The 20990-nt window shown below is 44.2% G+C and overlaps 1 protein-coding gene across 5 annotated transcripts in view; it reads right to left on the bottom strand.

Moving 5' to 3' along the window:
• Positions 1–647: 647 nt before the first annotated feature.
• Positions 648–20990, bottom strand: part of GRK5 (G protein-coupled receptor kinase 5) — a 153772-nt gene continuing 133429 nt past the window's right edge. For 4 of the 5 annotated variants that reach the window (XM_051800384.1, XM_051800386.1, XM_051800385.1 and 1 more), the window contains 7 exons: positions 19384–19421; positions 18450–18539; positions 16943–17151; positions 9379–9516; positions 7003–7140; positions 6057–6188; positions 648–5280 (listed from right to left, as the gene is read on the bottom strand). In XM_051800384.1, the coding sequence (XP_051656344.1) occupies positions 5182–5280; positions 6057–6188; positions 7003–7140; positions 9379–9516; positions 16943–17151; positions 18450–18539; positions 19384–19421 (844 nt within the window). In that variant the 3' untranslated portion in view covers positions 648–5181. Of the gene's footprint in view, positions 5281–5440; positions 5532–6056; positions 6189–7002; positions 7141–9378; positions 9517–16942; positions 17152–18449; positions 18540–19383; positions 19422–20990 lie in introns of all 5 variants that reach the window. The other variant, XR_007906768.1, reaches the window with a different exon arrangement.

The following is a 20990-nucleotide window of genomic DNA, read 5'->3' as shown; positions in this document are numbered from 1 at the left end:
AAGAAATTAATACTTTTAACATTTGCACTGTCACCTCATGGTCTGTTGGAGATGTCTCACAGAAGTGCAGTGCTTTCTCTTTCAGTGTCTCTAAGGAACTAAGACAAACCAATAATAAAAGAGCCCTAATTTAGAAAAGTCATCTCCCCAGTCATGTAAATAAGAGCAGCTATACTAAGCCTATTTCACTGAAATAATAATACAAAGAGTTGATATTGATCTGGTTTCTGCACAGACTCCAAAGTGCTTTCAATTGACAGACAGAGAGCATCCCTCCATATTTAAGAGTGGGAAAACAAAACTGCCCAGAGGTTTGCCCAGGGCAGTGAAGAAAAACACGGGCAGAATTGGAACCCAAACCATCACTCCTGGCTCCAGTACATAAACCAAGGAGAAGAGTATGTGCCAGCAGTAATATTCATTATAGTGAATAGGCAGCAATCTGTTTAAAATTGTTTCTTTCATGAAGCCCATTTGTCAGTACCCCAGCTTAGCTGAACCAACAGCAGCAGCTTGCATTTGTGTTATCATAGTGATGTTTGGGAGAGGTGAGTGTATAATACTGTAGCATGTTGTTGGCTTTCACCTTCTCTGATGAAATTTTTTATTCTCCTTAAAGGAAATAACTTTAAAATTCTCTAAAGCAATTTATTTATCTTTTTTTTTTCTTTTCAGTTAAGGACAGACAATTATTACCAGCCAGCACTGTAATATTATTTAGTGCAAAAGACACTGTATCCTGCCCAGCACACAAAAGAGAAGAATTGTTTTAAACTTATGCAGACTTTCTCTCAGCTTTAGCATGAGGGTGTTAGTCATTTTTTTTACTCTAAATAATTAGTAGCATTTTCAGTGTCAGGGCATATTTGTGAAAGGCATGAGATAGACAACTCTGGAATCTCCTGTTTTTCATGGAGCCGTTGAACAGATTCTCCCAAACCTCACTGCCAAATGTACCTCCCCACAGCCTGACCCAGACTAGGACCTTCCTTGGGCAGGAGAACCTTTAAGTCTGGACTTCTAAAGCTCCTGCAGGGCACTTTGTGCTTCGTGCTACACACATGAAGGAAGATGGACTACATGCCAAGGGACAGACTAACCCAAAGATGTTCCTTGAAAGAAAAATCCAGTCTTTCCAAAGACTGTAAGGGAAATGCTTAGAAATGCCTGATGAATGATCTCCTCTACACTGAGCAACTTGAGCATTACAAATACCAACTGAACAAAGAGAATGAGCACAACTAAACGTGGAGAGAGGTTAAAACACACATATCTTGTCCACAATGAAGCCAGTTCCTGCAGCCTCCTGTTCCAGGGGGATTGGTGAGAAGAAGCAGCTGTGCTATAAGGAGGGGCATTTATTGCTCTTCCAGAAAAGCCTGTGCAGGGAACTCCTGACTGAGGCCGAGACACGTGGGAACAGAGACCTCTGTGATGGCTGTTCATGCAGGCTGAGGGGGTTCTCACTTGCCTCATCAAACTGTTCCCTCTGACCCTCAGAGAGACAACCCTGTCTCTGAGCCCCAGGCCAGGCTGGATGTGTAATATGGCCTGGTGTGTGCAGTCTCAGGTGACTGAGGAAACTGTGACCAACATGTGATAAACCAAGGAAGAACATGCACCAGTTTGGACTTGAAATGTGAGGCTTTGACAGCTGAAGCAAAGAATTCAAGCTGGATCCTGAGGTCTGGGAGAATGACCTTAAGAATCGGCGTCTTCAAATCAGATGCTTTACTGGGTCAGCCAAGCTTGATTCCCACTGCTGATGGCACTCTCAGCCATAGTTTCTGGGATGACTGCAAATTGAGATGGTATTAAACTGTTTTTACAGAGAGCTGTTCTGCCTCTGAACTGCCAGTTACCAGGAGTCTCTAATCAGTAGGGCCAGATGGACACTGTGATATTGAATTCTGCAGTTTCTAACGCTCAGCTTGATCTCCAGTACCTGCTTGGCTTGATTATCTTCACACCTTTCTGAACTTCACAAGCAGCTTTTTGTTCAGAAACAACATCTGAGTCATGGCCATGCTTGTGAAAAATCTCTTTTTAGACAATCCAGGTCAAGGGTGCACACTCAAGAGTTTGTTATTTTTTCCTTCATTATCCCTCGGTTTAAAAAAAGCCTCCCATCCAACAGAGAGTGGGAAAAAATGCTACAAGACTCAAGTGAACCTTGAGACGCTGTAGAAAATGGATAGCAAACACCTGACTTACAAAAGCCTGTAAACCAATTAGTGTTCATCTGACTGCTCTGTAAAGATTTAAAAATAAAAAAAACATGTTTGCACAATTCAGGATCAGATTGCATAATTTCTGATTCTTAAAAAGAGCTAAGTTTGCTTATCTGTCTATTTAAAACAAGCAACTAGATCTGAATATATGCATTTTTTTGGAAAGAATTTGTATTGTAATTGAAACGGAGGCAGAGAAAATCCATCAAACCAAATGGCACCTGGTCACATAGTGGAAGTGAGAGGACTGTGGTCCTACTCCAGTCTTGAGTGCAAGGTGAGCTGAATAATTAAAAAAAAAAAAGGCTATAAGAAAGAAATCCTGTGGGTTTTGTTGTAGGCAAACCCTGTCAGGGAGATCTCTAGGACTGTTCATCAGCACTAGAGATGTACAATATTAAGTCTTTCGTTGCTGGGCACTGAAAAAGTACAACAGTTCTGCTGCCCCAGTATCATAATACTGTTTATAGTTTGTCATTCAGGATGGACACAGTTAAGGGATGCAGCACGAAATCTCCCTCAATTATCTTGTTTTGTGTCTCTGCTCTTCCTCACTCACTGCTCCCAAGGAGGTGGAACCCAGAGGGAGTCCATCCTAGGCCTTTGGGTGCACACCTTGAGGATTCAGGATATCTAATCCTACCACAGTGTCCTCTAAGCATCAGCAGTCAATGAATGCAGCTCTCATCCTTCCAGGACTTTGCACTGTCCCTGTGTCTCCACTGGTAGAGTCCTAGAGGTGCAGAGTGAGGAACTGTGCCAGCTGAAAGGAGAGCAGGACAAGGCACAAACGCTGTCCTTCACTGCTGTCACTCAGAAGTCATCCACCACTAGACAATGCTGGTGGCAGCTAAGATGTATAAGGCCAGCTCCAACCTGTATGTGCAATTGGTTCACCAGCTTTCAGTAAGGGTTTTGTTGTTATTAGATGGTAAAGAAAGAAAATGTTAGTCGTCATCAGGAAGCTGAAACCATTACAGATTTGATTTATAGCTGGTTCAGAGAGATAAAATTGGTTATAATTCTCATCTATTACTACCTGCCTAAAATCTTGCATCTTCTGTAGGACCTGCAATGCCATCCTCTGCCATGGCAGAGGGGCTCAAGCCTCATCTCCCTTTCTCAACTTTTCTCTGCCAGCTGCTTTGTGCAAGTCCTGCCCCTGTCATTTCTCTCTCCCTCATGACCTCAAGCTGCTTTACTACGAATTCCAGTGTCTTTCTCACTCAGAGACTTGCCACTACTAACCTGCATCTTCTTCCCCCTCAGCACTGGACACATAGAACATACACCTGACAGTCTAAGGAATTTTGACTATTAAAAGTTCCACTGGAACTTCCTTGTACCCTGGGATAGCTGCACTACAAGCTAACAGGGTTTTAGACACATCAGGCCGGCTTCAGATGTTCCTGATGACCCAAAGGTGTAAAATCATCAGTACAGTGCAGCCAACACAGCAAAGAGCATGGGGAACCAACATGCTTTACAGAACACACTGCCTGCAGCTGGGGGGACAAAGGTCTTCCAATTCTTGTTGAAGGGAAGTAACCATATTTTTGCTCTGGTGTTCTTACCAATAATAGATAGGGGCATACTTGAGAAGAGCACGATTCTGATGCCTGAGGTTCTGCTGCTGATCCTGACTGGTCCTGTTTATACCAGTTTTTGTCAATGGTTAAAGGATCCTGGACAAAGGATGATGGAACCCAACGTGGGAGGTACTATTTCAGAACTGATATTTTATTCAGCTGAGGATCTAATCGAGGGGAGGAGTCATGGGGTGTTTGCATGACACATGGAAGGACTCTAAGTGCAGACACAGCCTGTAGGTTCTGCTGCTGCCACTCTGAACCCCCACAGCTCAGCTCTAAGTCATCACAAATCTCAGGGTCAGCACAAACCAGACTGTTGAACTTCTCTCTTGCTACCTGTTTGATATGAGCAACTGTGGAAAGGTCTTGGAATTTGACTGCAGCACAGAGAATACTTTGAGTTTTGCTCTCATTTCAGCAGGTGCAGGTTTGAAAAATAAATGGACGTTTGCTTTCCAGGTCACCTCTCACTCAGCTTTGTTCTATCTGTCATTAGAAACAGCACAAAAACCAGTGAAGGAGAAGAGCTTCAAATAGGGCTCCTTTTCTAACTAAAAAGTACTTGATGAAACAACAACAGAAGGAAGTGCAAATCTCAGCTGGGCTGGTCCCATGACATCACAAACCTTCAGCATGGCAAGTAGCATTCTTGAATGCACCAAAATCTTGTCTGTTAGCATTTAATGCGAGACATTACAAACTAATGAAGAGGAGAAATGTATGCAGTGTTGCTGTAAACCAAATATACAGATGTAAAATAATTAAGAATAAACTGTTCCATAAAAATGCATGTCATTAAACCCCAGACTGATAAAGTGATTTATGAAGAATTTTCTAGAATTGCTAAAAAGAATGATTTCTCATTTGAGGCTCTGGAAGTCTTGAGTCACATTTTGTTTCTTTTAAAAAAATGTCTTAAAACACATGGCTTTACAGCTGCTGCTTGGAAAATATACACCTCCAAAGTCTGACTTTCATTTAAATACAAATGTACAAAATGTAAACTGAGACAATAGAGAAATTTACAAAACTTTTCTTTAAAAATAATAAAGACAAAATTCAGTTCTAGTATGATGCTATTTAAATACGTGCAAGTAGTCATGTTCATTGAATTTCTATTGCAATGTTCTAAATAGACAAATGTGATTCACACAGTCTTGAGTGCCACCTCCAAAAACAGACCTGAGTGGAAAATTCTTCTTAAAATGCGAGGCTCCACTGGAAGGAATGGATAGAAAATCTCCATTTTGGGAGATCCCTTTTATTTTCACTCAATGGTGGAGGCTCTCTCATCCACAGAAGCTCCAGAGATTATAGTGGAAGGATGCAACACGTTGTTTCACAAAACTGAGCTGGAACTAGCTGCTTCCAGTGGAGTTTGAACTCACGTGATTTGAATTTATGTGGTGATTTAAACTGGCCTTTGAATTTGGAGAGCTCTTTGAATTGTTCTGATGCTGTAGAGAGAGGAAGACAACGGCAATTAGATTTGCAAAATATGCCATGCTTTTATTTTTAGTCCAACATTGCTCATTTTACGGTGATAAGGTACTGACTGGACTGCAAGGTTTTTTTGTTTGAAGATCTTTGGATGCAAAATATTCTTTACTTTCTTACCTGTATTCCCTCTAGGTCAGCAGGACCATGGCAGTTCTTGAGGAATGAAGCAAAGAAGACTCACTCGAGCTCCAGGAGTCAAATCAATTCACTGCAAAATGTCAGTATCTGCTAAATCTGGCTAATACAGAGGATACCTGCCAATGCTCAGGCATGGTTTTAACTCTACAGAAACAGATCAGTCTAACAATGCTATTGAGATTTGCAAGTGGTGCCATGGGGCCTCATGAAACCTGTACATCATGCATGATCTGGTCTGCTCTCTTTTTACTGTCTTGGTTTCCTGCCATGACCACCTCCCTCAAAATTTGCATTTTCTTTTCCTTTTTTTTTTTTTTAAACATATAAATCAAGGATTTTCACAAGGAACTTCAACTGCTGGAAACAAAACTCATGAACAACACTGGAACTTCTGGCAGTAAAAAAAAATATAAATCACAAGAGGTAAATGGAAAACCTGGGACATGCAGGATTAGCCAGGGAATTACCAGGTAACTGTGACAGCCAGCCCTCTCTGAGACACTCTGCCTTCCTCCTAACAAAAATACCAGCAGAACATGGCTGTGACACTGGGCACCTGTGGGAGTTCCCTTGTCTTAGCCATAAAAGATCTCACCTGTCGCTTAAATATTCTCTGTAGCAATCCTTTCTTGGGTGGCTCTGGGGGGTAGCTTTTGTTTAGGTCTGGTGAAATAGTACCATTTGGTCCAAACACATTCAGCTCCTTGAAGCACTCTGTTTCTATCATCTAGTGGAACACAAGGAGAAAGAAAAGAAAAAAGAGATGATACAACTGAATTAACCAAATTCCAGTAGCACTGGGTTGTTCAAAGTCACCAATATGTTGGGAGGGTTAACAGTTGGTTCCTGCTGGTGTCCATGGAAGGCAAACAGGATGTGTGAAAAGGAGAGGCTGAGTCTGCTCTGCACCTTTGCACATCACTCTTGTCAAAAACTGCCCCGTGAAACTTCCCGTTCTTTTCTTTAGCATTGTGGAGAATACTTTGGGCAAAGGCAGGCACATTTACAAAACCCCAGTTATTAGCACCCCTCTGCCCAAGTGGATCTGCTGTTTGATAGAGTTGGATTATGAAATCTACTGTTGGCTGTGTTTTGACAGCAAACAGAAAGAAAGACTCAGATCTGGGAACCTCAGAGCAGTTCAAGGTCCAGAGTCAATGCTGCAGCTGGGACCCACTGCAGGTACAAGGCAATGGGTGACATCAGGATCACCAGTGGAGGAGCCTTCTTCTAAGACTTCCAACTATCCCAGAAAAGCTCCCGAGAGCTGTTGCTGAAACACCTCTGCAGAAATCCAGGAGAAGGAAGTACAGTAGGATCCTGGCCAATTTACACAAAGATCCAGAGCCAACAGATACAGTCACCTGGACCTGACACCTGTGGTACATTACAGAACTTGAAAGGGGCCATTTGTAACTCATGAAAGCATTAGAGTCTGGCAGGTTCTCCAGTAGCCATATATTACTGGAAACATACTGCTCCTCTTAAACCATCTGCATTTGGGCTTTCATTGGAGTAATTTTACTATGATACACCCTTACCTCATTTTGCCATGGGATAGACACTGATCCTGTGGAAAACTTGGAATAGAAATCATCATCTGTTTGGTCCAGGTTAACTCCTTTCACTGTGGAGAACTGCTCGATGTCCAACACATCCTTGCAGTACACTGCTCTGGGCTGTCAGCAGCAAAGAAAAGAGAAACAACAAGAGAAAAAATGTTTCTAAGTCGGATCATGTGCTTTCATTCACATTTTCAGTCAAGTGAGAATGTCTAACAACAAGTGTGTGTCTGCATCCCCTTTCTCTAGACTTGTTCTGCCTGCCTGTTCATCATCAAAGGCTGACTTCACTTTAAGCACCTTAAGATTCCTATTTCGAAGTCCTTAAAGCATCAGTCAAAGTAGGTTTTAGTCATCCATGTACCATCTGGTTAAGAGGTAAGAGGAAAAGAACAGAGGAAGCAAGAAAACAAAAATCAAATCCTTCACCAGTCTTTTCTTTTAGAGTGGAAACAACAGAAAACCAGAATGTTTATGAGACAGCTCTGAAAAGAGGCCTCAAACAGAAGTGCCCTCCTGGTCAGATAGCTGTGGGGTTTGCAGCTTAAAAATTTAAAGGAATGTACACTAATTGCTAAAGAAAACAGAGGAGGTTTGGCATTTTTCCATTGTTTTTATTAATAGCTCTGCTGCTGGAAGCTGTCCAGAAGCACCTCTATTAACTCTTCTAACTTGTCTGCATTTGTTCAAAGAAACAGTCAAATGGCTTTGCCTTTTTGAACTACTTAGCTTTCTGGGATGACAGAGACAGAGCTCTTTGCAGTGACGTGGTTTTTAGCTCCTATTCCAGCAGTCAGCCACAGAGAGCAGAAATGGTCATCACTGGCTCCCTGTCACCCTCAGTGTGGTCACCTGTGTGCCCAGAGAGTTCCCAGCTACCCTCTGATGTGCAGGGATAATCGAGGGGTGGCTGGTGGGACCAGCCTGACCTGCTCAACTGCAGCACGTGTTGAATCCTACTGCCTATAGATGGTACCATGACTGCCCAGGGCTCCAACAGTGCAGCACTTTATCTGAGCACTGTGGCCAAACAAACAGAGCTGACTCCTGACAGAGGTCCCGTGTGCTGAAGGCTGCATCCTTCTGCATTCCAGATGGCTGCAATCCACAGCAATTCTGTGGACACAGAGTAATCTAGAAGAGGATGGAGAGGCACGGGTTGGATTCCAACCTCTGTCATTGGCTATATAGCTTTGGGTGATTCAGCTGACTTCAGTAAAGACTGGGAAATCTACGGATGAATTGGCAAACAAATCAAATTAGGGGCAGCTCTTGAGTTCCCGATAAATAGCCATAAAAATTTATGTGCCTTTGCTTTAGCAAATGTGTCTCTAAGAGGTGCCTTCTGGGCCTTTCGTGCCTCAGCTAAGCTTTTAACACACTCTGGCAGATCCCAAATTTGAGCCCAGAATTTTCTAATTTTCTACATCAGAAAGAAATAGTAGCTTGTCTCCTCTTTCTTCCCACTAAAGCAGGTCGTAACACCATGGGCTAATTGGCAGGAGTAACTAGGCCACATAGTAAAATGTAAAGCAAAACCAGAGTAGCTAAAGTAAACTCTCGTAGCATTCAAACCACTTTGGTTTGGTTGAGTTTGCAGCAACGTGAATGAGAGCTGCCAAGATGTTACTTTCCTTAATAGATTAAAATGGCAGTGTTTACTTAGAACCATATGGGAACTTTAAGGATAGAAGGTCTAGCCAGAAAGAGAACCCTGCGGGAGGAAAATCATCAGATAACTCTGTGCACTAGGGTAGAAATTAATACCACAAAAGGGTGGAAAAAGCTTTGTTGTTGCCAATGCAACAAAGACTTCGAGTATGTGTGAGTCTGGGGTGCAAACCTGAGTAAGGACTCAACGTTGGGTTTCATGCCCCATGAGCACTAAAAAGTTCAAAATGCTCTCTCAGGTCCAAGTCACCTTCTCTGCTGGAGGTGACACCTGATTTCAGGTTAATCCCCTGGCTCCACAGAGCTTTGGACTTTGTAGTTCTGGTTTCACTCAGCATGTATATCTATAAATCTGTGTGCATACATGTGGCTCTCACTGCTGATGGTGCCAAGCACCACCTGGTCCTGAGCACACTGATCCTCACACCACCACCATGGGTAAGGGAATACAAAGGTTTCCAGTGCCTCCAGTGTCACATGGAATGCTGTGGTAAAATGACTGGGAATGAGTGAAGGCCCAGGTGACCCTCCTGTGTGGAGGCTCACCCACCCTGCACACACACACCTACACAGCTCCCTCTGCTCTTCCTCCCAGCACCCCCACTCCAGCCCTAAGAGAGAGAAGGTAATTTAGAAACAAATCTCTAGAAAGAGGCCACTGGGGGTTCTTCCCATCGTACTTACATCAGGGACAAAGGGAGGATCCAGCATTCCTGCTTCTAACCGCTTGAAATTCATGCTCTTGAAGAAGGGGTGCCTCTTCACTTCTGCTGCACCTTCCCCCTGACATCCCAGCCGCTGCTTCACGTCTTTGGTGAGGAGCTGAAACGTGCCAAGAGGAGTGGTGAGGATGTCAGAAAAGCAAGAGCTCCACAGAGATATTTTTATCTCCAGTTGGTTTTGAACGTGCCCAGAGGGAAGCACAGAGGGGAGGTGGAATTGCTGCTACTTAAAGGCTGTAGTTAAATGGATTAGGACTGCACTGTTCCACCATTTGAAAATCACCTGCTGTAAAGTATTTACAGTAAAAATAGAGACTGTTGCTTCTGCTTACTTTCAGTGAACACTCTCAAGAAAAGATCTGACATTCCTTAATAACTTATATAGATGCACATTCATAAGTCTCATGTGTTTTTTCTCATTTTTTTTTCTTTTGTATGGATGGACTAATTGATCTGCAAGGAAAGAGTTCAATAATTCTGGCACAAACTAGTTGGTGGATGAGCAGACAACATGTAGCCAAATCTTCACAAAAGTGCCTCTACTTTTAAACCATATGCATAGGATCAAGTAGGTTAAGAGATCACAACTAAACAGTTGAAGAGAGGCAGAGCTTATTGTGCAAGTGACTGGTTCAAAAAGACCATCACCTGGGACAGGGACCTGTCTAAATGTACCACTGACTTGAAAGGCAATCTGCTGAAAAGTGAAGGTTCACAGTTTTGTTTCCCTGTTTTCCCTTCCATTCATCTTCAAGGAAGCCTGCATTATGCTCAGATAAAGATGGGAAAATACAGCTCCAAAATCACCATCATCTGCCAGAGATTTCAGCTGCCTACTCAAGAGATGGGCAACTCATGCCTTAGCTCAGCAGCAAACTAAACATGCACTGCAAACGGGCAAGGCTGGCTTTGCTGGGTGCTCTACATTTTCCACACCAGTGGAAAATGCTCCAGGGAGACCCTGAAGCCCCTTCCAGTACCTAAAGGCACTGCAAGAGAACACGTTGCCCAGAGAAGCTGTGGCTGCCCCATCCCTGGAAGTGTCCAAGGACAGGCTGGACGGGGCTCGGAGTAACCTGGGCTGGTGGAAGGTGCCCCTGCCCACGGCAGGGGGTTGCACTAGATGTTCTTTAAGATCCCTTCATCACAAACCTCTCCGTGGCGCTGCCAGTGACCCGGCACTGACAGGAGGGGTGTCTGTCGTGCCGGTGCCGCCGGGAGGCAGCAGAGGAGCGGCAGCGCGGCCGGGCCGGTCCCGGGAGCATCCCGGGAGCATCTCCGGGGCCAGGCTCCCCTCCCACCCCCGGCTCTGCTGCCCCGGAGCCGAGCCGGGAAGCAGCGCTCGCCCCTGCCCGGGTGGGCTGCGCTCCGGGAATGGCACTGAAAGCCCCAGCGAGCCGAGGGCACTGCCCGCCCGCGGGAGGCTCGTCCTGGACCGTCCCAGCTGCGGCGGTTTTGCTTTCCAATTCATAGAATCATAGAATCAGCTGGGTTGGAAGGGACCTCCGAGATCATCAAGTCCAGCCCTTGATCCAACCCCGCCGTGGTTCCCAGCCCATGGCACTGATGCCACATCCAGTCTGTCCTTAAACACCTCCAGGGATGGAGAATCCACCCCTTCCCTGGGCAGCCCATTCCAATGGCTGAGCACCCTCTCTGCAAAGAAATTCTTCCTAATATCCAACCTAACCCTCCCCTGGCACAGCTGAAGACCCAGCCCTCTTGTCTTGCTGATGGTTGCCTGGGAAAAGAGACCAACCCCCCCCGGCTCCCCCCTCCTGTCAGGGAGTTGCAGAGAGTGAGGAGGTCTCCCCTGAGCCTCCTCTTCTCCAGGCTGAGCCCCCCCAGCTCCCTCAGCCTCTCCTCACAGCACTTGTGCTCCAGTCCCTTCCCCAGCCTCGTTGCTCTCCTCTGGACCTGCTCCAGCCCCTCCAGGGCCTTCCTGAGCTGAGGGCCCAGAACTGGACACAGCACTCCAGGGGTGGCCTCACCAGTGCTCATTGTTGCACAAGACTTTGAGCTCCCTCAGTCCTGAGGCAAGGTTTTTTGTTGCGAGTATTTCTGTATTGGTTTTTGTTTGTTTGTTTGTTTTGTTAAATCCCAACAGTCACATGCTCTAGCCTATGTGAAGAAGATAGCTCTGGAATTTCCAGTCAGAATCCGGCTTGCTCTGTTGTGGTTGGGCGGAGGAGGCAAAAGTACTTTTGATCTTCTATTCTCATGCTGATAGGGCTTTCCTGACAGGTGGAAAGAAGAATCTGAAGGCAGAAAGACCATTTTTACGGCCCCTGGCTCTGATATACTTTTGGAAATGATACTTTGAAGCTTTCAGGGACAGCGCAGCTGAGGAGCAAGAGGTAGTAGGAAGGGGTAGGCTGGAATTGCCTGTAGATGACAAAGGAGATCCCCGCAGTTTCTGCTCTCAAGTGAGCTGTGAAGGGATGAAAGGGGGTTACATCCTGTCTATGTAGTCTGGACTCTGGATTAAGCGGGAAGACCAAACTAATCTGTGAATTTACCCTTGTCAGGCTGTAAGTTGTTTGGAGTGTGTGGTCAGAGGATAGGGTAGCTGAGGATAGAAAAAGGCTGCCTGGGTACTCCTGGGCTCCTCTGTGATAAACAAGGGAGTGTTCAGCAATTTCAGATGTGAGAAGGGAGTCTCTGGAGCATGAATGCAGTTGGCTGTGGGTGGTTGGACGCTGCAGGCTGAAAGACACAAAAGGGAACAGGCCAGTGGGAATAGGCTGGGACTGAAAGACCACAGAAAGGAGAGGATTCTCCTGCAAACTCCTGCCTGCCTCTTGAGGAGAGTCCCAATGGAGAAAAATGTAAGAAATTAATGGAATTTGATAAGCTGTAGATTCAACCAGCTCTAGAGATGGCAACAGGTGAAACCAGACAATTTTTCTGGCTTCTGTTGTGGATATCAAGAGATAGCATGGACTATAACACTTTTCAGAAGGAAAAACCCTTCCTTTGTCCGAGGAATAATGAGTCTTTTACCATTTCCTGCAGCCCCAGAAGCTTTCTGCAATAGTAAACCTGTGCAAGAGCCTGAAACATGCATCCCATTTGGGAATCTGACCTGGAAAAGAAAATGGAGATAACAACTGTATGTTTTGAGCCACCTCTACACTTTTGTTTAATTCAGCTTCAAAGGGTTTATTTAATATGAACAGAGAGCAGAACAAAAGCAACTACATCAGGCTGGTGACAAGCCCTCCTGGGACAGCAGTGCAAGTGACCCCATTAAACATAATTTCAGAGTAATTTTACAGCCAAAGCCTGCAGATAATTCACAGAGTTTCAAATCTGAAGACATCTTAGGCCACCCAACCATGCATGAAGTTGATACCAAGCAGTAGAGCTTTATGTTCTGGTAGCAAATGCTCCAGATGACACTGGACATTTAGGGTTTAGTCTACAGAGTTATGGGCAAAGCATGACTAGAACAGGATTTTCAAAGAGAGTCCTGAGTAGCAGCAGTGAAGTTACATCAAGATCTTGATATAAAGAGCTTTCTGATACTTTCATGTCGCTCATTTGATTCCCACTGGGGATTCAAACTCTGCTATGTCTGAGACTTTTTCCATGACTTTGTTTTGTTTCCTTTTCAAAAAGAAACAACTGTTGTGAGGATTGCTAAAAAAAGCCAACAGCCCCCAAAGCACTGCTTTATCTTCTTGTGATCAATCAGTTCATATCCAGATCATACCATGTAATAAACAATTCCAAGTCCTAGGATGTTAGTCCTAAAATTATAGGAGTAAGGGGAAACAAAAAATTGCTGCTCATGAAAAGAGACAAGGGGAGCGGTAAAACCATTTCCATCGACCCAGCTGAGCAAATAGTTTAAGGAATCACCTAGATAAATTTCAACCCTGACACAGAGGTAAGCATACTCTTTTCAGCAATTTTTAGAGAATAGAAAGGCAGTACTATGGTCCCCTCTCAGTTACTAAATGAGAGATGAGAGTGGAGTGGGAACTGAAGATGCCAGAATGACACGAATGGCTGTACATCATCCTGCTTATGAAATCACAGCCTCATCTGGCCAACTGAAGAGATAAAACACTCTCAGGCGTGGGTGACAATTAAGCTCATTGCAAAGACTTACTAGAGAAGATTTATTATTATTGTTGCTGTTGTTATTCTCAATAGCAACAATAATCATTTGAAGAGCACCCTGACGTGTACGAGGTTCCTCCCAAGACAGATGGAGATCAGTTATCCTCGGGCAGCACTGGCAAACTTGAAGGTGTCATTATGTGTGAACAAGTTGGTTTCTAGGGATGAGAGCAGAGAGGAAGGATGAAAGCAGGCAGGAGTAGCTGTGTGATGACATTTTCTGGTGGTGAGGTTGAGAAAAAAATTGCTTTTAGGGGAAAAAAGAACCCATCACCTTTTAGTTGGTTGGGGAGGCACCTTGGGAAAGGAATGGAGATTAGAATGGTGGAACAGCCATGTCTGGAGATTGCCTAGTCCAACCCCTCTACTCAAAGCAGAGCCACTTAGAGCAAGTTGTTCCAGACCTTGTCCAGCTGGGATTTGGATAACTCCAGGTGTGGAGACCACACAGCCTCTCTGGGAAACCTGTTCCAGTACTTGACTACATTCACTGTGGAAAAGTGTTTCCCAATGTTCAGAGGGACCCCCCTGTGTTTCAGTTTGTGCCCATTGCCTCCTGTCCCGTTACTGGGCAGCAAACCAAGAGTTTGGCTCTGTCTTCTCTACACCCTCCAACCAGAGATCCCTTTTGTGGAGTAAAATGGGAGCTGCAGGAATAAAAGGCACGAGGGAAGACACTTTGTGGGAAACGTAGAGAAGCAGGACACAGTGTCAGAAGAACAGAGAAATATGGGCCCATCCAATTCTGCTGACTTGAATGCACTTCAAGTCACATCTCTGGATGCATGACTGCACTTGTCAGGGAAAACATGCATGTACATCAATGAAGTACAAGTCATAACAACAACAAACAGGGAGCATTTCCTAGAAAGACTGGAGTTTTTTCACAGAAAAAACACACCATGAAGCAGTTATGTTATATGGGAACTATGGGTTGGGGAGCTTCCCAGAAAGCCAGCTGCCCCTGTTCCTAATTATTTATTATTCATCTCTGTTTCAGTCCAAAATGAGGTCTGATTTATGGGAAATTGCTTACAAAATGAAACATGGAAATATGGGATGGATGATGATTAATGGGAGCTATGATATGTGCCTGCAAAAATGCAAAAGGACACAAACATCCTGCAGGGGAAGGTTGACATGGAGTGACACTAGAGGGCTTTCATATGAGCAAATGAATAAAGACAATATATCTCCTGATGGCGACGCTATGAGCTCATGGAGCAAGCTTTGAAGAGAAGGTTAGGAGACATGGTGAGAAACATGTTGTTCCCCACTCCTACCCTGAAGAGTCCGCTGTGGGAAAGCCTTGTTGTGTCAGATCTTTGTGAAGGCTCAAGTTAGATTCATGTACTGAAACTTCATGTTTCATTTTGCAGACATGAGGGGTAATTAATTGTTACTTTTTTGTGTCCTTGTTAAGATGCTGGTACAAACTAACAAAGTCCTGCTTTTCAGCACAAAGAGCAAAAAGAATTTGAGAAAATGCATTTGAATAACGGATTTTTAAAATAAAAAATCTTGATAAAATAAATCACTTTTGGATGTAAAACCACAAATGCCATCACACTCGGTACCAGAACTAAGGCACTTCCTGCCTTGAGGCATTAGTGCTCAAAAAGGGAAGGGTTATCTTTGGATCCATTAATAGTTTGCAGAAACCACCTAAATAAACATGCCACGTGATTGGACAGGGAAGCAGCTAATGATCAAGTTTTCAGGATGATTTATATACAGTCCATGCTTCCCTGAGGCAAGGGAATGAACTAGATGACCTCCCAAGGTCCCACCTCTGTGAAACCAAAGTCTCCATGGCTTGAAGATGACAATGACCACTACAGTGTAACGACTGTCTGCTCCCCTGGGAGTGGTAGCTCATCTACAGCACTATCCCATCAATGCTGCATTTAATTCTTCTCCACTTTAAGTTCTTCTGGGCTTGCTTATTTTCAACGTATACTTTCATTCTGTTGTGCAAGAGACACAAAGAGTAACAAGGAGGGCTTCTACAATGCGTCAGCCAGAAAAGGGGGCTTGGGCTAGATGATCTTTAAAGGTCCCTCCCAACCCAAACTGTTCTGATTCTGTGCCTCATGCCTGCAAATAACTAGGGAATAAGCAACAGGATATAATTTTTGCCCACTACATTTCTATTCCATACTAACAGCAGGATATGCACAAACCCTCTGCCACTCCAGCAGACTCTACTCCTCACCTGGAGACAGTTAAGATGCTACCTGAGAAGAGAAGGCTGTTTGAGCACATGAGATGGTTTGTAAGAGTCTGTGACTGTCCTAAAGTTTCCCGTGTTAGCTTCACTGGGGGCTCTGAATCTCCAATTAAGGGCAGTGAATGGCCTAGAATATCTATCAAGAGTGATGTCAGCTAGTTACCACCCAGGGATTCAGCAGTGAGTTGGTGCACTGTGAGTTAATAACTTCCAGGCACCATACTTGGCAATGCTACCATTATTATTTGCAAGGAGACTTCAGTGTCTCTTCCTGAAGCCAGCCAACCAGAATGTCATCGACCTGTTTGCTTGCCTGTTGCACAAGACATTGGTGAAACTCTCACTACCTATTTGTTGACCTTTCTTTCCCCTCATTCTCCCTCTACCAGCATACACAGATATGTCATTGCCTCCAAAGGAGACTTCACTCGTTAGCAAACAACATCAAGAGAAAGGTCACAGCCCTTTCCAAACTACAATTCCGCCTTCTAAAGATGGATGTCAACAAGACACTGATGAATTCAGACACAGCTTTGAGATTTCTCGGAGGGTTTGAGGATTTCCATTGTCAGACATGGCTATTGTGCTACAAAAATGACTCCCAGCTGAAAGAGTGAGAAAACATTTTGAAGAACAGCTCAACAGTATTAAGAAAAGCTGGATACCCTGCACCCCAGGGGAAAAGCTGCTAACAAACTCAGTAAGATGGGCTGGGACATTTGAGTGTCTCAATAATTTCATTGCATAATCCTTGTCCTGCTTACCCCCAGCTCTCACCAAAGACAATGGAAGCCTGGGGTTTTCAGTTCCTTGCAGGAGACAACCAGAGTCTTGCATCATCAAGTCCTTTTTATTTTTTCTACAATGTTATAAAAGACAGAAATGCATTCCTGACTGCAAACTAACATTCAAAGTCTCACGAGAATAGATACCGCTCCCTTGGCCTTAAAACTTTGGAAAGGGCTCCAGACGACCGTGATGAATCTCATGGAGAAGCAAGCCCAAACAAACACAATTAGAATCAACAGAGAATGCAGTCACCCCATCAGCAGATGAGCTTGGTTAGTCCTTGTTTCTGCAGCCCCTCTGTGGGATAGTGTTTCTGCTCAGACCGTGTCACACACAGCTTGTTAACGGCGCTGCCACAGCGGGCCTTCCAGCCCCTTACCATTTTACAGATGGACTTGGCCTCCTCAGAAAACTTGTGGGAGTACACCTCTTCTGTCTCCAGCACCCTCCTGTCCACTTCTTCCCTCTTCACCTTCTCCTTCCTTCCACGAAATGGTGATTGCCCAGCAATCATTTCATAAATGAGACAGCCTAGCCCCCAGTAGTCAGGGCTGAGCGTGTATCTCTGGTTGTTCAACACTTCTGGAGCTGTGGAGGAGAGTGATATGTCTTGTGGAGATGCTTGATATTTAGATAGGCAAAACAAACGTCTAGAACTTTCATTTTGGTGACTGAACACACATGCACAGACGATGGTGGGTAAAATACAAAAATACCTCCTGATTTCCACTGATTGCATTACAGAGAATGCAGCATGCTACATGCCATGCTGTTTTCTCTACATGCTACATGCCTTGTGCATGCTGCCTTCTGACTTCTCTACCAACTCAGTCCAATTAGGGAAAAAAAAAAAAACCAACCAAAAAAACCCAGAAAGAAGTTGAAGCTAAATATTAAGCAGAGACCTAAACTTAAGAGTCCCTCCAGACTTCTCCATTTAGGGAAGAAATGAAATGCAAACACACATCCTGTGAACGGCCGTGACATTTCTTCAAAAGCAAATTCTGTCTTTTTGGTCAATTGGTAACTTATTTTTTTTTCTCTCCCACTTTAAAAAGAACAACCCATTTATTTTGTGTTGCAACCACACGATGCTTTGGGCGTACAGTCGCTGCCTTGCAGGCCCCTTCACTGCCATGCAGGGGTGCAAACACACACACACACACGTGCCCACAAGCACAGAGCCTCAGTGTGCACGCAAACTTACACTGGGATAACAAAATTTAGACATGACAACTGATTTGCTTGCTTTCATTAAAGTCTCCACATGGTGTAACAGTGGCTCACATCAGCTAGTTTCTATTTAGTCAAATAAGCACAAGCAAATTTTTACTCCAAGAAATATGCCCACCCAGAGAATGCATGAAAATAATTACATTGAATTTAGAAAACAGATCTAGTTGAACCAGGGAGAGTGTTTTCATTTTACCAGTGTATAAATCTCTACTCTTCTTTTGTGCAGCCTCCCCTGCACAGAATGGAAGACTCAAGATGACTCTGGTCAAGATGACCATAGGTGTGGACTTACCCATTTTATCACAAACTATCATTTTATCACTTACTATTATTTAAAGTAGCAACTAGAAAGAAACTTTTCTTTTAGCACATAACCCTCCTAAAATAAACCTATGCTTAAATCACCAGAATCCCAGTTGTTGTCTCCCCTTTTCATTTTCTTTGCTGATTTAAGGTTATAGACCAGACTCACTGAGAGCTGCTGTGGTTCATCCTTCTGATTTCCCCTGCCATGATTTCTGTGTGGGTTGCTGCAAGGAACTGGACCCAGCCTAATGTGAATATTTTTTATGCTTTTTCTCGAGCTTACATGGCAGAAATATCACGAGAAGTTAAGTAATTATATAAAAGATGAGCTGTAGAAAACTTACCCATATACCCTACTGTCCCTACTCTTCCACGGATTGATTCACCCTCAGGGATTTTAACAGCTAGACCCAAATCAGATATTCTGATATGGCCTGGAAGGAAAATAGAAACAAAAAACCAAAAAGCAGATATAACAACATGACCCAAATTAGTCCAACCCCCCCAGCTGTGGTCATTGCTACAATACTCTTGCAATTTACTGCTCAGACTTTTTAAGAGAAGAGTGTTCTGAATCACTGAATTGGAACAGTTTCATTGATAAGGAAAAGAGGAATTATTAAGGAAAAGAGGAATTATTATGGAAAAGACGAATTATAAAGGGCACTATAATGCAGTGAAATTAAAGTGAGGCTACGGACGGGAGTGGATTTTGTTAGACATTTTAAAACCAAGGAAAAAAGGCAATGAGAAGCATGCTGTGGGGAGGTGTCTTGAACTGATCAGAGAGAATGGATGGGCTGACATAATTCTGTAACCCTCTGATGGCTGAAGGGGCTACATCTGGTCTGTAAGTCAGCATGAGATTCGATTATCGCTGCCTTCAGCAGCAAACGGGTACCTGGGTTTGCACAGAACCAGACTCGGCTCAGCAAAGGATGAAAACACTTTTGAAAACAGAGTGAGAAGCACAGATTTAGAAATCAGAACTTCCTTTGTATTGCATCAGCCTTGCAGCAAGGAGGACAGAAAAACAATGCAAAGAAGGCAGAGAGCCCCAGCAAAGCACAGACCCTGCTGAGCTCGAGCACAGCCCCGGCTGCTCCGCTCCATCTGTGCAGGAGCTCCAGCAGCTCAGCCTCCCCTGCACGGCAATATTAGTGTATGCTGAGCCCCTTAATCACTTCAGAGCATTATTTGTCTTTGTGCAATATATATCCTAAAACTAACTTAATCTGCTTTACTGGGAAAGCATCTCTGTAAACCTCTGAGACTTACCATAATCATCCAGCAGGATATTTTCTGGCTTCAGATCTCTGAAAATGAAGGATAGCAGTCATTGGTACAAAGCTGGTTTTGATAACATAACCATACAACTGTGCGAGTGCATTTATTACTAGTAATAAACCAATTGAGTGTCAACCCAAACAGCGAGGAACTCCTGAAACCAATGCAACCTTTTACAACTCACTTCACAGAGAGACTGAAACCATATGTCTTTTTCTAAACTGGAGTTAGAATTTTTCACTAAGCCAAGCTTTTAGTTCCTAATCTGCTCCGTAATGGACTCATCCATCTAGTGCTGTAAGCCCTGTAAACCAAACCCTGTAGTCCTGTGTGTTGTTAAATCTCTGTTAACATTTTCTGTTGTAAAATCTTTTGTCAAAAAGAAAAATATTTTAAATTTTAAAATGCTTTATTTGCACATGAAAATGGAAGTAGCAATCTGTTGGGCTCGAGTTTTCCACGCCTGGCATCTGACTCAGACCAAACATGTGAATGTGTGTCCAGGCACTTGCACACATGTGTAATAATTTCATCACGTTTGGAAAAAGAGGGGCGGGGGGGAATGCTTTGCCCAGATTAAGACTCTTCATACAAACATTTGTGAAACTCTAGTGCCTATGTGGTTTGGAGTAATGCCATGAAAATTGGCAAGGTGGTCACTCTGATGTCAAAGATGTGCCTTTTACTGCTCCTGTGAAAAAAAAAATAAAAATCCCAAATCTGGCCAAGTTATAAACTTCTGAAATAAGTAATCTCAGTTTTCATATATTTAGCAGAGCCTTGGCAGATCATTCTTCTGAAAGGTTTGTCTGCACGAAACCCACTCCACCAGCTGCTCTTTCTAGACGCTGCCCAGGCCAGCCACGCTCCAGCCCCCTCTCTTGGCCACGGCTGCTTTCCAAACCTGTGCAGCCCAGCACAACTTTGCAGCCACTGCTGCCCTTCTAGGGCTGCTGTTGAGGTGGGAGCCAGACAGGCTCCTTCCCTTCCTGCTCGTGCCTGGGAGGTGGGACCAGAGGTGTGAGAGGGAAGGGAGATGGGCAGGGAGTGTCCCAGGAGGGCTGGGGTGGGTGAGTCAGGGAGAACAGCACTCCTGGCATTCACCACACCGTGCCCTGGCTTTTATCTAAACACAGTGCTCAGTCTGGTGCAAATCCAAGCAGTGTTTGGCCTCTTCTCTTTGTAAGGCCTCCTTGCATCTGTGAACCAGCTCGATCCTGTTAGCTTCCCAGCAAGAGGCACTGCTTTCAAAGAGCCAAGAGAGGGGGTGCACAGGGGAAACCCTTGCACCAGGGAAACAGGACATTGCACAGAGCCTGGGCAGGAGCCCCCCCTGTGCCTCAAGCTCCGGTGTCATGAATTTTCCTGCGAATGGAGAGGGGTATTTTATAGTTCTGACAATGCCAAGATTAAAATTGCAAAACTTGCCTTGTTTTTATTTATTATTTCAAGCAGGAACACGGCACTGTGAATAATCTCCTCTTCTTGCTTGCTTCAGACCCTCTTGACCTCTCAAGATAAACCTCACTGGGTGCCCAGTGGTACCAAGCCTATTTTTCAAATCAACAATACTGAAATATGTGAAAGGCAGCTGAATG

Source organism: Manacus candei, unplaced genomic scaffold, assembly GCF_025592945.1.
Source record: "Manacus candei isolate 608988 ecotype Guabito, Panama unplaced genomic scaffold, ASM2559294v1 h1tg000050l, whole genome shotgun sequence".
NCBI classification, from domain to species: Eukaryota; Metazoa; Chordata; class Aves; order Passeriformes; family Pipridae; genus Manacus; species Manacus candei.
The sequence above is the reverse complement of the archived record's forward strand: the minus strand, read 5'-3'. Positions and strand labels throughout refer to the sequence as shown.